At 61.5% G+C, this 15530-nt stretch overlaps 1 protein-coding gene across 1 annotated transcript; it reads right to left on the bottom strand.

Annotated features, from left to right (window-relative positions):
• Positions 1 to 256: 256 nt before the first annotated feature.
• Positions 257 to 15282, bottom strand: LOC306646804 (calmodulin-regulated spectrin-associated protein 3-like). The gene is given in 24 exon segments (XM_079115531.1): positions 257 to 1307; positions 1391 to 1467; positions 1470 to 1505; positions 1579 to 1691; positions 1979 to 2078; positions 2488 to 2520; positions 2523 to 2675; positions 2678 to 2802; positions 2899 to 3035; positions 4127 to 4299; positions 4302 to 4489; positions 4491 to 4995; positions 4998 to 5321; positions 5324 to 5376; positions 5378 to 5596; positions 5694 to 5763; positions 6072 to 6145; positions 6265 to 6319; positions 6387 to 6480; positions 6556 to 6695; positions 7260 to 7398; positions 8991 to 9113; positions 9656 to 9909; positions 15073 to 15282. Coding segments are annotated over 24 exon segments (3639 nt in total). The 5' UTR covers positions 15221 to 15282; the 3' UTR covers positions 257 to 1001.
• Positions 15283 to 15530: the final 248 nt, after the last annotated feature.

The following is a 15530-nucleotide window of genomic DNA, read 5'->3' as shown; positions in this document are numbered from 1 at the left end:
CAAGGTGCTTCTGTCCCTGGCAAGGAGCCCGGCCATGTCCAGGGCGTGGCCCTTAGTCCTAAGCTCTGGGAAGCCGTGAGCAGGCTCTAAGCTATTAAGGGGTTTTAGGCATCAGGGGACATAATCCGATTTGTGCTTTAGCAGGTCACACAGGATGCTGTGTGGGCAGGAGGCAGCTGGGGACATGAGGAGGTCCAGGCTGTTGGATTGGACTACGGGGTGGGGTGGTCTTGGGGCCAGAGTGGGCTTAAGGGGTGAGTTGCCCAGGACTGGAAGTGGCAGGGAAGCCAGGCCCTGCTTGACGTGGGTGGCCATGTGAGCCCTGCACTTGAGGTGGCTAGTGGCGATGCCAGGAAGGCACCTGGATCCTCGGACGTGGGGCTCAGGAGGGCAGCACAGTTGCCCTGGCCCGGAGGCAGCAACAGCACGGAAACTGGGCAGGCTGGCTCCAAGGGAGGCAAGGGGACAGGATGAGTTGGAAATTGGCCCTGAACCAAATGCCAGGAAAGGCCAATAACAACAGCCACAGAAAAGGAAAATGGGGAAGCGGAGGAGGCCCTGGGAGAGGCGCTGGTCATGAGCCTCCTGCGCCAAGAGAGCGGTTCAGAGGCAGCCGAGAAACCCTGAGAGGAGGGCTGTTGGAGAAGCCACCCTGGGGCCATCGAGGGGGCAAAAGAGACAAAGTTGGCTCAAGAGCGAGTAGGACAGGAGACTGAAACCCAGCCAGCCTCAGGGAGGTGACAAGACTCAACTTCTCTTTAAATTATTTTATTCAAGAAGGTGGGGAGGACAGACAAGGGGACTGAGCTGAGCCCTGAGTCCCTGAACCTCCCAGCTCAGCCCCCACAGTAGGACTGGACTCAAAGTTAGGGGGTGGGGACTCCAGCCCCACCCAGACAAGGTCGGAGACAGACAGGACCCAGGAATACTGACCAACTGTCCTCCAGAAGGGCGGTGGCCAAACCTCGCAGGGCCCAGCCCGTGCACCACCCAGGGTGGGGCTATTTGGGGGTGCTGCCGCCCTTCTTGGGAGTGGTAGGCTTCTTGCTCTGCCAGAGGTGGCCCTGGATGGTGAAGGCATCGACGCTCATAGACATGGTCTTGGCGGGAATCTGGGTGAAGCGCTTGCGGTCCGAGTTGTACTTGTAGATGCCTTCCACCATGGCAGGCGTGACAGTGCGGGGGCCGTAGCCCGCCAGCCGCGACAGCTCCTCCGTCTCCCCAGACAGCGTGTAGAGCGCCCGGAACTGGCAGCTCGAGTCACGGAAGAGAATCAGGAAGTGGTTGGCCTTGCTCTTCTCAATTTCCTAGCAGGTGGTGAGAGCCGTGAGCCAGCTGGGCGGGACCACTGACCCCCACCTGCCCCACAGCTGGGCAGGTGCAGGCTCACCTCCAGAATGCGGTTCTTCTGGGGTTCATTCACCTTGCCCGCCAGGCAGCAGTGTGACAGGGCGTTGTGGATGATGTGTTGGACTTGGCGCTGGGCTCCTTGTACAGCCTCGGACCTGGAGGGCAGGAGGTCAGCAGGGCGACGGGCCAGGTGGAGCCTGCTGCTCAACCTCGCCCAAGCACGCTCACCTGTGTACTCGGGCACTGAGGCCGGGGAGGAGGCGTTGCTGCCATTCTCCCAGTCACGTTCTCGGCTACCAGGCAGGCGGCTAGGGGACATGAGACCAGATGGGGACGGGGCCCTGCAGCAACGAAGGGGTGGCCGGAGTGAGGTAGTGTTAGAGGTGAAACCAGCACAGTGCAGAGGACGTGGGTGCGGGGGTCAGGCGGCCCGGTCCAGGTCCAGCAGCGTGGCTGTGCGCTCAGCCCCGCAGGCCCCCAGGGCCCCTCTGCCAGGCGCAGGCAGCCCCACCTCGCACACGCTGCATTGACTGGGTGGCTCCCTGACACGCCCGAGCCACGCCCACTCAGGCGCACAGGGAGGGGTGCACACACCCACAAGCTCTGGGCAGCCCCCGACAGAGCTCACCGAGAGGTGGGCCTCTTCACACCGAGGTGATTGGGGGCCTCGTTGGCCACGGTGGACAGGGACAGGGTGGACTGGGAGTAGACCTTGCTGAGCCGCGAGCCTGGGAAGAGACCCCACAGGTCAGCCCCACCTGAAGCCCCCTTGCCTCCACCAGTGCCCGAGACCTGACCAGCAGCTGTAATGGGAGTGCAGGGTCAGCCCTGCCCGAGACCCTCACCCCTCCGCAGCCCACCAGGTCCAACCTTCTGCACACCTGCAGGGAAGGGGGCTTTGCCCAGCAGCACTGGACACCTTTGTCCCCTAGAATCCCCCAGAGGGTCTCAGCAGCCACGGAGGGAAGACCCTCACCCCACTGTATCCCCCCAGTCAGGGTCAAACCCCACTGGCAGCTTTACCACCCCACATGCCCACCCCTGCCCTGCACCCCTGTAGCCCCCCCCACATCCACGGGGCCCCCCCAGAGAGCCCAGAAAGGGCCGTGGCAGGCCCCACCCCCACAGGGTCCTCACCCAGCAGGCCGCGGGCTGGGCTTCGTGCCAGGCCGAGTCATCACAGCAACCAGAGCGTGGCCGGGGGGCCCTCCGCCCGCCCCGACCCGGCCCCCCGGTCCCCGTGGCCCGGGGCCGCAGCACCTTATCAAGGTCGTCCATCAGTTTTAGCTGGGCCCGGCGTTCATACTCGAGCCTCGTGAAGTCCCTCTCCGGGGGCCCACCTCCTCCTCAGCTGGGGCCCGGGCAGCAGGGATCTGGGTGGCTGCCGGGGCCACATGGGCCACAGGAGCTGTGGGTGCTGCAGGGGCCGGGCCAGGGGCCTCCTGGGCCAGCCTGCAGATGGAGGGGAAGCCAGCAATCATATTGGCATGGGGTCACTGGGAGCAGGAAGACCAAAGGCAGGGGTCCCCTGGCAGGGCGCAGCCTCACCTCACAGCCTCCTCCCTCCGCTGCTCCTTCTCGGCCTCCTGCCACTGTTTGCGCCGCCGGGCCTCTGCTCGCCGCTGCTGCCGCTCCAGGAGGCTGGCCCGCTTTTGAGCCATCTCGTCTTCGGGCTTGTCTTCATCCTAGGGGAAGGCGCCCAGTCCGGCTGGCCAGCCCTCCCTGCCGTGCTAGAGCTCGTCTCCCACTCACCCAGCTGGCCAGCCACTCATCTGTCCTTCATAAATGTACTAAAAGGATTTAGCTGTGCCTACTTTACACAACCCCGACGCCAGGTGCGGAGGGGTGAGGAGGACTGGGTACTGCCAGTGCTGTGCCCATCGGGGAAGACCTGGAGAAGGGCGTGGGGTGCTGCTGTCTACACTGCAGGTAGGGGCCTGTTCCACCCTGGCAGCACTGAGGAGGCCTCCTGGGGGAAGCACCCCTGGGGGTGACAAGGGTTTAACTAGGCAGGGGTGATACGTGAGGGCAGCCTTTCAGGAAATGCAAGTGCAAAGGCCCTGGGGCCAGATATACCCAGCAGATGTGTGAGGATAGCAGAGCTGGGGTGTGGAGCTGGGGAGAATGGTATAGGACACGGTCAGAGGTGAGCAGAGCCCAAGCCATGGGGAGGGCTTTTATCCTAAGAGCCAAAATTCCTGCATGCTCACTGGAGGAGTGGGGTTGGAGGGAAGCAGCAGGGACAGGTCAGGTGACTGCTGGGCTACCAGGATGGTTCGGGCAGCAGGGGTCATGACAAGGAACACAGGCTAGGATCATGGAGGGGAACTGGAAGACCACTGGGGGAGGACACCACAGAAGACCTAGCCCTGTCCATCTACCATCAACCACCCATCCTTCCATCTGCCCAGCAACCACCTGTCCATCTGTCTGCCATCTTGCATCCCTCTGTCTCTCCACCTGCCCCACCTATGTGTCCATCTGGCTACCCACCCTTGTCTGTCCACCCGTACCTGGCTATCCACCATCTACCCACCCACATAACCTATTTCTCTTCTACCTAGCAATTTATCTATCCGCCCACCCCATCAACCTCTCCGCCCACCCACCCACCTTCTACCCACCCCATCTACTTACCCATCCTCCCACCCATCCATTAGCAATGCCCCATCTGTCCAACCACCTATCCACCCACCTCTCCAAAGCCCCACCCACCCCCAGGATGTCCTCACTTCCTGGCCCACCAGGCATCTGCTCCCATCCCTTAGTGACTCACCTTATAGAAGAATCCGAGGCCAGCCCGAGGCTCTCCCTCAGAAGAGGCTTCTTCCTCTAAGGAGTCCTCGGCCCAGGGGGGCTCCCATCCCCTCGTCTCGGCGGGCTCCCCCAGGCTGCCCAGGGGGATCTCGATGAGGCCAGGCTTGGCTGCTGGCTCCTCAGGAGGCGTGCCTCCGCCAGGAGGATGGAGGAGCGAGTCTGCACAGGCACCTGGCTTGGTGAGAACTTGCGTAGGTGGGGGAGGCTGTCCACGTCGTGGGGTGGGGTCAGCACCCTGGTCAGGGGTGCCAGTCGCAACTCTGCGGGCCGTGCGTGCTTGGGGCTGCGCGGTGCCGGGCTGGGGCCAGGCCCGGGCTGCGACGGGCAGCGGGGCACGCCGGGCAGGGCTGGGGGAGGCAGCTTTGGGCCCAGCCGTGGGGCCAGGAATGACCCATGCAGCAGGTGGTGGGGCAGGTCCAGGGGCCTCCTGGGGGGCCAGGAGCCGCTGCTGCTGGTCCGTGAGCCTCTGCATGTCCCGCTGCAGTGAGCTCAACGCAGCACTCAGCTTGCTGACAGCTCGGTTGTAGTCCCCCAGGCCCTCGGGGGGCACTGGGCCCAGCTCCGGAGAGAAGGTCACTGACTTAGGCCGCGAGGATGGCTCACCCTGGCCCTCACCAGCTGGCCGCTCCCCACCAGGGGCCAAGCCCTGCTCAGCCTCAGCCTCGGCCTCTGCCTCAGCCTCGGCCTCCCCTCCGGCCTCCCGCGGCTGCACCTGTAGGAAGGCGCTCTTGCCCAGCCGCTGGCGGTGCTTGGCAAAGATGGCCTCGATGCGCCGCTTCTGGGCCTCTATGGCGCGGCGCTTCTCCTCCAGGCGGGCTCCCAGCTCATCTCTGAGCTCAGGGCTTCAGGGACCGCCGCCGTGGACATGGGGGGCCCTGCTCCAGCCTCGGCCTCAGCCTTCACCAGCTGCTTCTTGCGTTCAGCAAAACTGGTCATCTTCACTTCAGAGTTAGTGGCCGCTGGGGATGATGCCACCGCCTTCGGGGATCCCTCAGGTGGGGCTGGCAGTTTCGACACCTCCCCCGACGGGCAGGGAGATGGCTTTGAGGGGGCCTCGGGGTGGGACACGTAGATGGGCACCTTGGCGGGCCCGTCAGACAGGGGTTTTGAGGCCCCCTCGGGCAGGTAGGCAGGGGCCGCCGGCGGTCTGGAGAGCCCTCGGGGGAGTGGAGGTAGAAGCTGCCGTCGGCAGCCCCATCTGGGAGCAGGGGGCTCGGCACTGTGGATGATCTGCAAGGCCTCCTCGATGGTGGGCAGGTCGCCGGGCTCTGCGGGTGGCTGGGCAGGGGTGCGGGCCGGCACGGGACGAGGCGGGCCCAGACTGTCAGAGCTGACGGAGCGCAGCAAGACGGGGTCACCCATGACGACGTCCACGTCGCTGTCCAGGCCAAAGGGGGTGCTGAACGACACAGCCTGGGAAAGGGGACGGCTGGGCGGCCAGAGGGAGGGGTCAGCCCTGGGGCCAGCCTGTGCCCTACCCCACCAGCCTCCTCCACAACCCGCCAGGGCCCTTGAGCTATGCTCACCTGAGCTGACGGTTCCAGGCCTTGCCCAGGGCCTCCATGTGGGACATGGACGGAGAGGACTTCAGGGAGCCTGGGGAGGGGCAGAATGATCACTGTGGGGTCATTGGGGACTAGATGAGGTCAGCATCCTCTGCAAGGTCACTGGATGGGTCGCTGATGGGTCATGTGTCTAGTAAGAGGAGAGGTTTCCAGAGATGGGACCTGGGGCCGTTTGGTAACACTAAGGGGTGCTGAGGACCCACCAGGGAAGTTCTGGGAGCACCTTGGTGACGGCAGAGGGACCCAGGGCTACTCGAGGGGTCATGAGATGACATGGGGTCAGCTGGGGCAGTCTTTGTGGGGGAGCCCCTTGTGACAGAAGCTGACCCCATTCCTCACCTGTGGATCCTCGGAGTGGGGACTGGGGGCCACCAGGTGACAGGAGTGGGTGGCGGAAGTTGAAGACAGGAGAGCTGCCGGGAGACACATATCAACCTCGGACCCCACCGCCCCTCATCCCTTGGGTTTTCCTGGGACCACCCCAGCACCCAGGTGGGAGAAGCCACCAGATTCACCCACAGGTGGGCTGTACCTGCTGCCACTGTTGTTCTGAGGTGGGGAGGCCTCGGTGCCCCGGGGGGAGGCAGCTGTGGACAGAAAAGAGTGTCAGGCAAGGCCTGGCCCCCACCCCCCCAGACAGCAGCCAGAGCTCACCGTGCCCATCAGGCAGGTCCTTGGCCTGCACGAAGTCAGGCTTCAGCACCTCGAAGCACATGAACATTTCAGCCAGGAGGACCACCAGGTTGACCTGGAGGTGGGAAGCGGGGTCAGTGAGCGAACCACACAGCCTGGACCCCCGCCAAGGCCCCCACGATAGCCTTACCTTGAGGGGCGGTGGGACATAAAGCAAGTCCTCGAGGGACAGCGGGCAGCCACGGGGAAGACGGGAGGCACAGAAATCCTGCACCAGCTGGAGATTGTACAGGCTGTCCGCCACGGACATGGGATCCTTGAGGCACACCTCTGTAGGGACAGGATGCCTGGGTCCCTGGCTCTGAGTGGAGGAAGGGGGCCCAGGGAACCTAGCAGCCAACATGAGGACCTACTGTGGGCTGGTCTTGTGCCAGGTGCCCTCTGCAAAGGGCATACCATGATAGACCATTCCCGTGGCCTTGGACTCTGCCTGGAATACTAGACCCTCAAGAACTCAACTCAGAAACCTTTTTCTGATCACCCATCACTCTCTGGAGCACCTGATCCCTAAGGGACTTCTGGATTCTCTCTCTCCCCTCACGAGGATGTTGAGCCATCTGTGAGGTCAGGAGTGTGCCTCTATTTATTCTCACAGGATCCCTGGCACACAGTCCTGCTACAGGCATGAATTCTTTGAAGCACAGAGGAGTTTAGAAACTTGTCCAAGGTCACGCAGCTAATTAGGGACATGAGATGCAAACCCAGGTCTGCTGATTTCAGAAGCCACACGCATAACCAGTGCATCATCCTGGTCTCTTGGACCTGGGGACAGAAGCCTGGGGACTGGGGCTCAGAACACCAGGCTTCCCAGATGGGGCTGGACCATTCACTCACCCTCAAGTCGTAACAGCTGGGGGCAATAGCAATGGATTGTGGCGGCCAGCGCAGCTCCGCTGGCCAGGTCCTGGAGGCTCGTCACAGTTGGGAAGCAGGGGGCACGGCGGGCCACAGCACGGTCCTTGCGGTATCGGATCTGTGGACAGGAGCCAGGTCAGATGAGTGGTCGGGCTGGCCTCCTAAGTCAGCGGTCATGCAGGCTGGGCGGGGAGGCCTGGGTTTCCGCCACGAGGGGGCGGGAAGCCGGGGGTCCCAGAGCCAGAATGGTGGGGGCCAGCCTGGAGCAGGGGAGGGGCAGCAGCGAGAGGCAGAGGAGGTGTCTGCGAGCAGCCAGGCCAGCAGCAGGGGCTAGGGACAGGGGCTCCTGGGGCCCAGGAGTGGGGGATACATTACCATGGGGGGTTTGTTCCCCGACTCCTTCAAACAGAAGGCAATTGCGTGCTGGGGGGAGAGGAGCAGCCGTCAGCAGGGCGGGAGGGGTGCTGACCTGCGGGCCCCCAAGCCCACCTCTGAGGGAGGGAGTAGTCCTGACCCCTGTCCTGAGCTCTGGCCGTCCAGCTCCCTGACTGTGTTCTGGCCGGCTTTGGGGACCCCAGCTCCTCCCAGCCCTGAGGGACCCCAGAGAGCAGCCTCCCATGCAGGGAACCCTCCTCCCATAAGAAACCCAGGCCCCAGCTTGGGGAGAGGATGCAGAGGAAGCAGGTAGGCAGGAAAGGAACTCCCCAGCCCAGACCCCGGGGTGGGGGTAAGGAGTGAGCAAAGGTGGGGAGCCCACCCAGTTCAAAGCTTCCCCCTCTCCCCTTGCTTGTCTGTTGCAAAGATAAATTCCATGAAACACAGAGAGACGTAGATGCTTGTTTAAGGCTGCACAACTAATTAAGGGAAGAGAAAGTCAAACTTCAAGCTTTGAGAAAACAGGCCTCCTCCCGAAGCTGGGATTTTTTTCCTTAGGGAAACTGAGAGCCGGGCTTAGGAAGGGTTGAGGCTCTTCCTCTTGCCTGGGGAGATCTCCATGTCACCTGCCCACTGGGGTCAGGATCCATGCATCTGATAGACTGGGGTTCCCTCCACTTCACCCAAGAACAGGAGGTCCTGCCCTCTTAGTTAATGGGGGAGGGTTTGCCCTCTTGGTTAACAGGAAGCTCGTCAATGGTCAGTTCTCTGAGGGGGGTGGCCCTCTCGGGAACAGCCAGGGTTGCACTCTTCCCTTGGTTCACTGGGGGGTTCTCCTGGGCCCCACCTCCTTTGCTCACAGCTAGTGGAGGAGAAGAGAGGGTGCAGACAAGCAGGCAGAACTGGGCACACAGACCGCAACAAGCAGGGCAGGCAGACGGGGCGGACAGACAGCCCCACTTACAGGAACCAGCTTCCAATACCAGCGTGTGGGGCACTGAGGGGCAGAGAGGGGTACAGCAGGGGCCGGTGCAGGGGAGAGGGCGGAGTGAGAGAGAGAGAGGGAGAGAGTCACCTCCAGCCACCCCCGACCTGGTCCTGCCCACCCAGCCCTCCGTCACCCAATCATCCATCATTCTTCAGTCCATGCCCTGCCCTGGCCTCACCGAGGGCTGTGCTGGGGCCGCCCATCTGCAGGGGCAGCAGGAGGTGCACGATGAGGTCTTGCTCTGTCTTTTCCTGCAGCGCCTGACAGTCTGGAGGCCAAGGAGAAGTTCAGTGCTCTGTTCACTGCATGGTCCTGGTCCCCACCCACCTTGGCCCAACCCCACTTACTGTGTCCACCCAGAAAAGGAGCTTGTGCTCCAAGCTGGTCAGAGCCAAAGGACCAGGCAGCGTCTTTGTCCACTCGAAGGCGAAGGCAACCATGAGGGCATCAATGACAGCTAGATGGGCTCCCTGTGGGGGCAAGGGCTAAAGAATGAGACCAGCGGTACGGTGGGGCTCCCTTGGCCTCCAATGGCCAATGAAGAAAGAAGCTGGAGGTGGAAGGGGAGTGTAGTAGGAGGGGACGGGCGGGCCTGGCCAGGGGCTGTTGTGGGGTCTTGCGGGCTGTGGTCCTGGAAGAACCACTCATGACGGCCAGGCTTTGAGATCAAGGCCTCAGGATGGAGAGGGCCACACTGGGAAGTCTCTGAGGGCCAGAGGTGTGTCTGGGGGAGGAGCTAGGCTGGTGGGAGGAGCGTGAGGCTTGACAGGAGAAGCCACGCAGATGAGGGGTGGAGCCTCATGAGGAGCAGCTACCCTGGTGGGTGGAGCTTTGTGGGAGGAGCTACCCAGTAGGTGGAGCTTTCAGGGAACAGCAGGAAGGGGGTGGGGCTCGAGGTGAGGGCCAGGCCTGGTGAGAAAGGGCTTTGAGGAAGGTAAGCCCCAGGACTTGGGGGCTCGGGGAAAGAACCAGGCCGGGTGGGCAGGGCCTACTGGGCAGGGGCGGAGCCTACCATGAGAATGGGCTGGTGTCTCAGGTCAGCCTCGCGCACCGGGCGCTCGGGCAATGCTGGCACTGTGCCCCTCCGTGCCAGCAGGGCCAGCAGCGCAGAGGGACTAGGAGGTGTCTCGAGCTGCGGCAGCGCCTGGCGCCAGGCCCGGCAGTAGAGCTCGGCCGAGAGTAGCAGCCGCGTCACCGGGGGCTTCACGTGCTCCTGCGCGTACTGGTCAGTATAGAAGGGTTCCCACAGCTCCGGGGGCACGTGCTCTGCAGGGGCATGTGGAGGGGCATGCGGGGAGTCAGGGCTCCAGACATCACACGCAATGACAAGGCCCCAGCCACGGGGGAGGTCTAGGAAGGAGGGCACCCGGAAAGGAAAGGCGGGAAGGTGGCGGGGCGCGCAGGCGTGCAGTCTGCCATGGGAAGGAACGCGGACTCCGGGCAGAGGGCAAAAGGCGCGCGCCTTCAGAGATGGTGGGCTGCTGGACAGGGAGGCGAGACCCGAGGGAAAGGCAAGAACACCAAGTGCTGGCTTCACGAAAGCCGTCCTCAACCCCAGGAAGCCGCAGGGGCCCCTTACAGAGGACGCACAGAGAAGGCAAGCAACCCGCCCAAGGCCACACAGTTCTCCAGTGCCAAGACGGGGAGTCAAACACCCTAGGCCAACTCTACATCCTCCCTCAGCTTGACAGCCGGGCAGGATGAGGGGTGAGGGTGGGGCAGGACACGGAAATGGGGAGGTGATAGAGGTCAGAGGCTTTGAGGGAACTGAGCGTCTGACCTTGGTAACTAAAAAGAGGAGACAGGGAAGGAAGAGGAGGCATCCAGGGCTCCCTGGGGCCTGAGGGGAGAGACGGAGGCAACAGGGTCAGTGGCTGATGGGGGAACAGGAGGGGCAGCAGGTGAGAGGGTAAAACAGAGTGTGAGGGGGTTTGGGGACACCCGGGAGGCAGAGAACATGAGGGAAGGGAGCGGAGGCGGGTGGCGAGGTCCTGTCAGAGGTGGCCACCAGGATCCTAGGTGGAGGGAGAGGTCCACATAGGCTACGTGGAGAGGAGAGGTCCGGGAGGAGGTGGCTGAGGTCCACATGACGAACCTGCCCTGGCTGCTGCCCCAGGCGGCACCTCTCTATGTTGAGGTTCTAAGTGGGTTTTAAAGAAGGGGCGGGGGGCCCATCAGGCCAGACCTTTCCCAGGTTCCCCTGGGCAAAGCCAGGCTCCACTACAAGGACCCAGGCACCCTTGACAGAACCTGCTCCCTGCCAAGGCTCCTTTCCCACCCCCTAAAACCACACTTGACCTTCCCACTCAAGACCCACCCCTGTGTAGAGACGCTCCTTCTCCCTGCTGGCTCAGTTCAGCTCCTTGAAAGAGGGATTCCAGGTTCACTTCCTCCTCCCCTCTGCCTGCGGCCTCTTCCCTGTCCACTTCAACCTCCTTGACCTGGCTTCTGCCCTCAGGTTTCCAACCTCCCCAGGCACACATCCGGGCCCGTATGTGCCTGGGCTCTCTGCCCAGCACCTCCTCCACCCCCCTGGTGTCTCCTTATAAATGGACATGCCTCACTCACTCCTTGACTGCTTCCATGGCCATCTGAGGCCTCCTGCTGCCACCCAGGCTCCACATCCCACTGTCCCCCCGCCAAAACCACCCAGGATCTTTCACAACCCTCAACATCTTGCTCCAAACCTCCTGTTCCTCCCTGTCCCCATCACAGTGAGAAATCACCATTCCTTTTTTTATTATTATTTTTTCCTCCCTGCAGTGCTAGGGATGGAACCCAGGGCCTCACACATGCTAGGCAAGCACTCCACCACTGAGCTCCAGCTCCAGCCCTTTTTACTAAGTTGCTGAGGCTGGATTTGAACTTGCAATCCTCCTACCTCTGCCTCCCAGGTCTCTGGGATTAGAGGTATGCCCCGTGCACCCTCCTCTTCCCCATCCCCAGGTTGAAGCTCTACCTCATATCTACATTCCCAGGCCATTTTATTTTTTGAGATGGAGTCGCTGAATTGCTGAGGCTGGCCTCAAACTTGCCATCCTCCTACTTCAGTCTCCCAAGTTGCTGGGATTACAGGTGTGCACCACTGAATGGGCTCAACATCCCTCCTTTAATCAGTCCTCTGGTTTAACCTTCTGACATCTCCCAAATCCAAACCCTCCCACCCACCTCTCAGCCCCTGCTGGAGACTCAGGGCAGAGCACTTCCAGGTCCCATCAGCAAAGTATAACAAGTTTCTTTGCCTTAAGACTTTTCTCAGGGCCCTCAACCTTCAAGATGATTTAAAAAAAAAAAAAAAAAAAAAAAAAGTGAACCAAGCTACTGACTGCCCAAGTTTCTGGAGCACTCACTCTGTGCCAGCGTCCTCCACCTTGGCTGTATTTGTGTGGTGGGGATGGCTGTCTGGTGCATTTCAGGATGTTTAACAAAATCCCTGGTCCCTAAGTAGATACCAACAGCACCTTCCTCCCAGGTAGTGACAACCAAAAATGTCTCCAGACACTGCCCAATGTCTTCTAAAGACCAAAATGTCACAGGCTGAGAAACACTGCCCTGTGCTATAAAATGTCTATTGAGCATCTACTACAGAGCAGAGCTGTCCAACAGAAATATGATGCGAGCCACGTAAGTAGTTTTATGCAGTTTTCTGGTAGCCATGTTAAAAAAAATAGAAACAAGGAATGTTAATTTAGTAATATAGTTTACTTAACCCAATATGTATCCAAACATCATTTCAACATGTAATCAATGTGAAAACATTGATGAGCTATTTCACTTTTTTTGTACCAAGTCAGATCCAGTGTCTAGTTTACCTTTACAACACATCTGGATTCAGCCAGCCACGCTTCAGGTGTTCACGAGCACGTGGGGCTAGTGGCTGCCCTACTGGACAGCAAAGCTCTGTGGCACAGCATTTGTTTATACTGTGACCTTCATTTCATCCTGAAACTTTCCTTATGCCACTGTACAGATAAGAAAACCAAGGTCCAGAGAGCTGAGTTAACTTGTCCAAGATGGCACAGCAGGTAAGAACCCACATGAACTGCTTCCCTCACTATCTTACTGACGTTCTGAAGGCAGAAGGAATGGCATGCGGTATTTCCCAAACTTATTAAACACAGTACCCTTTCTTATCTTTGAGTTTGTGCTCTGCTGAGGCCATCTGCCTGCATTCCTGCATAAGCTCCTCAGTCTTGTACCTCAGGGCCACCAGAACTGTCCCTTCCCCAGACACAAGCCCTACTGGGCAAATGCATGTCTGATCTTGTCAGTTCCCAAACACCTGCTATGGTTCCCCACTGTCCTCAGGTCCCCACCCACAGCCTGAGAAGCCCTCCTCCTGAAGTCTCAGTCTCCCTCATCTCCAGCCTCCCCACTGCTACTACTGGGACCAGCATGTTCTTCTCTGAGAACGCCCTGCCCATCCACACCCCTGCCTTTGCACAGAGACTCCTCCCCCTGGCAAACTCCTACACATCCTTCAAGACTCAAGCCCCTCCTCCTTTGGGGAGCCTTCCCTGCCCCCTCACTCCCTGGCAGATTTCAGGGATTTCCTCCCCCAGGCAAAGCTTGCTCCACACCACAGAGCTTATCACTCTAAGCAGCCATGATCCGGTTTCGTGCCCATCCCCCCTCTCCTGTATCCATCCTCCTTACTGGACATCCCGGCCCCCAGCACTGGCAGGGCACCTGATAATCACTGATAGAGTCCTGGAGTTCATGAATCCAGAGAGTTGTGTTCCCCTCCGTTTAGGGGAGGTGTATAGGAAAGAAACTGAACTTGACCCTCAGGGTAGTGTTACACAGCAGAGGGAGCTGGGTCACTCAGAACAGAACGGGGCGCGTCAGGCATCAGGATCCTAACAACCCCCACAGGAGGTTCTGCTTTCCATTCTGCGAAATGGGATAGTAATTCCTGCTCTGTCTGTTGGCCAAGAAACAATGAATGATATTCATAGTATTAATAAAAAAACCTCACCAATAGAATCCATTTAGCATGCACCAGGTGCCAGATGTGATTTGACAGTGGGTACCTCTTTGATGCCTACCAGCAACCTTGCCCAAAAGGTACTGGGGTCTCAATCCCCAGTGTGCTGTCCTGCCACATGTGTGTACCCCACAAACATTTTCCAACATAGATATAGAAGCCAATGAAAGCCTTCTTTCACAGAGGGGGAAACAGAAGCTTAGAACTGAGATAATTCCTCCACATCCGAGAGGAGCTGGCACTCAAACTCAATTCTGACTTGCAAAGTGAAGCTTTCTATAGCCTCATAACCTTGGGTGTGAGGGGCTGGGCAGTCCGAGTCCAATCCTCAACTCCTTTCTTCCTCTAGTAAACCCCTGAGGGTGGGCAGGCCTCAGAGTGGGTCATGCATGGAAAGCTACTAGGGGAAAGTGGAAGGGACAGGCTGAAGCGGAAGCAGGAGAGGGACAGCTGTCACTGAGACCCACACCCAGAACAGGTTGGTCTGGGAAGGCCACTGAGAAGGGGGATGGGCTGTGCCCAGCCGGTGCCAAGACCAGTAGGCAGGACCAGTGGGAAGGCAGGGCGTCCCCCGACCTCCCCGGAAGGCCCAGACCTTAATTAACCCCTGTCGTCCCCAAGGCCAGGCTCCTGCTCCCAGCTCAGGTCTAGGGCGCTGGAGCTGCCCACAGTGGGGACAGCGTGTGCCCAGGGCCTCTCATCCTAGGGACCCACCGGCATCCTCCCTGTGGGGATGGCTCGACTTATTTAGACATGCGGGCCTGGGGACTGAGCGGTGGATCTGCCCTAATGGGAGAAGGCCCTGACGCGGCCCCCACGCGGGGCAATCATGGACAAACCATTCCGCTTCCACAGGGCTCGCCTGCCTCCCGGTAAATGGGGCAATAAGTCACAGCTGCCAGCCGCAGGCCGGGCGGTGGAGGCGAGGGGGCTCCCAGAGCTCGCCCCGCCGCCCACAGCGCAGGCAGGGCCGACGTGGGGCGTGTGTCCGGGCCGAGGAGCAAGCAGAGCTAGGAACCCCAGCGCATAAGGCCCGCGGGAGGCCGGGGACAGTGGGGAGGGGGTCATCGGAGGCGCGTGATGAGTGCAAAAGAGAGAAGGGCGTGCAGAGCTAGGGCTAGGGGTGTGGGGGCGGGTCCCAGAGGCCGGCACCCGGCGACCCCACCCGACCCGCAGACCCCGCCCCGCTCACCTGGGGGCCGGGACGCCAGGGTCCCCAAGCGGAGCTGTGCGGGCGGCCCCACCCCCACCGCGCTCCAGCAGCCCAGTGGGCAAAGTCCACCGCCCCGGCCGAACAGGAAGCTCTGAGGCCCGGCGCGGCGGGCCCGGGCCCGGGGACCCCTGGCGACCGGCGCTATTGTTCCCACGGCCCTGGCCTCCCGGGCCCGGCGCCCCGCCCCCCGCACCTGCCGCGTCCGGCCCGCCGCCCCCCGGCCGGGTACCTGCGCCCCCGAACGCGGCCCGCAGCACCCACGCCAGGCTCGCAGCCGCCTTGGCCCGGGAGAAATCGTACTGGTCCAGCGACTTGATCTCGGGCACCAGGAAGGTCCTCCGCAGCGGCCCGGGCCCCGCGGGCGCCGCCTCCACCATGGCGGCGCCGGGGCTGCGGGCGCCGGGTCCGCGCTCAGGCTGGGCTGGGCTGCGCCGCGCCGCGCCGCTGCCCCGGCCGGGCCCGCCGCCGCCGCTGCTGCTGAACCAGGTGCGGCCGCTGGCGCTGGCGACGCTGCGTCGGCCCCGCCCCGGGGCGGAGCCCAGGTGCGCTCCGCCCCCGGACCGGACCCGGACCGGGGCGGGTCCGGGCCTCGCCTGGACCCAAGCTGCCTATGTCCTGGGCCGGACGGCGGGACTGCAGTGATGGAGGGGGAGGGGGCGCTGCGGAGGAGTGAGTGTGTGCATATGT

This window comes from Sciurus vulgaris (assembly GCF_902686455.1).
Source record: "Sciurus vulgaris genome assembly, chromosome: 16".
NCBI classification, from domain to species: domain Eukaryota; kingdom Metazoa; phylum Chordata; class Mammalia; order Rodentia; family Sciuridae; genus Sciurus; species Sciurus vulgaris.
This window is presented reverse-complemented; position numbering and strand designations above follow the sequence as displayed.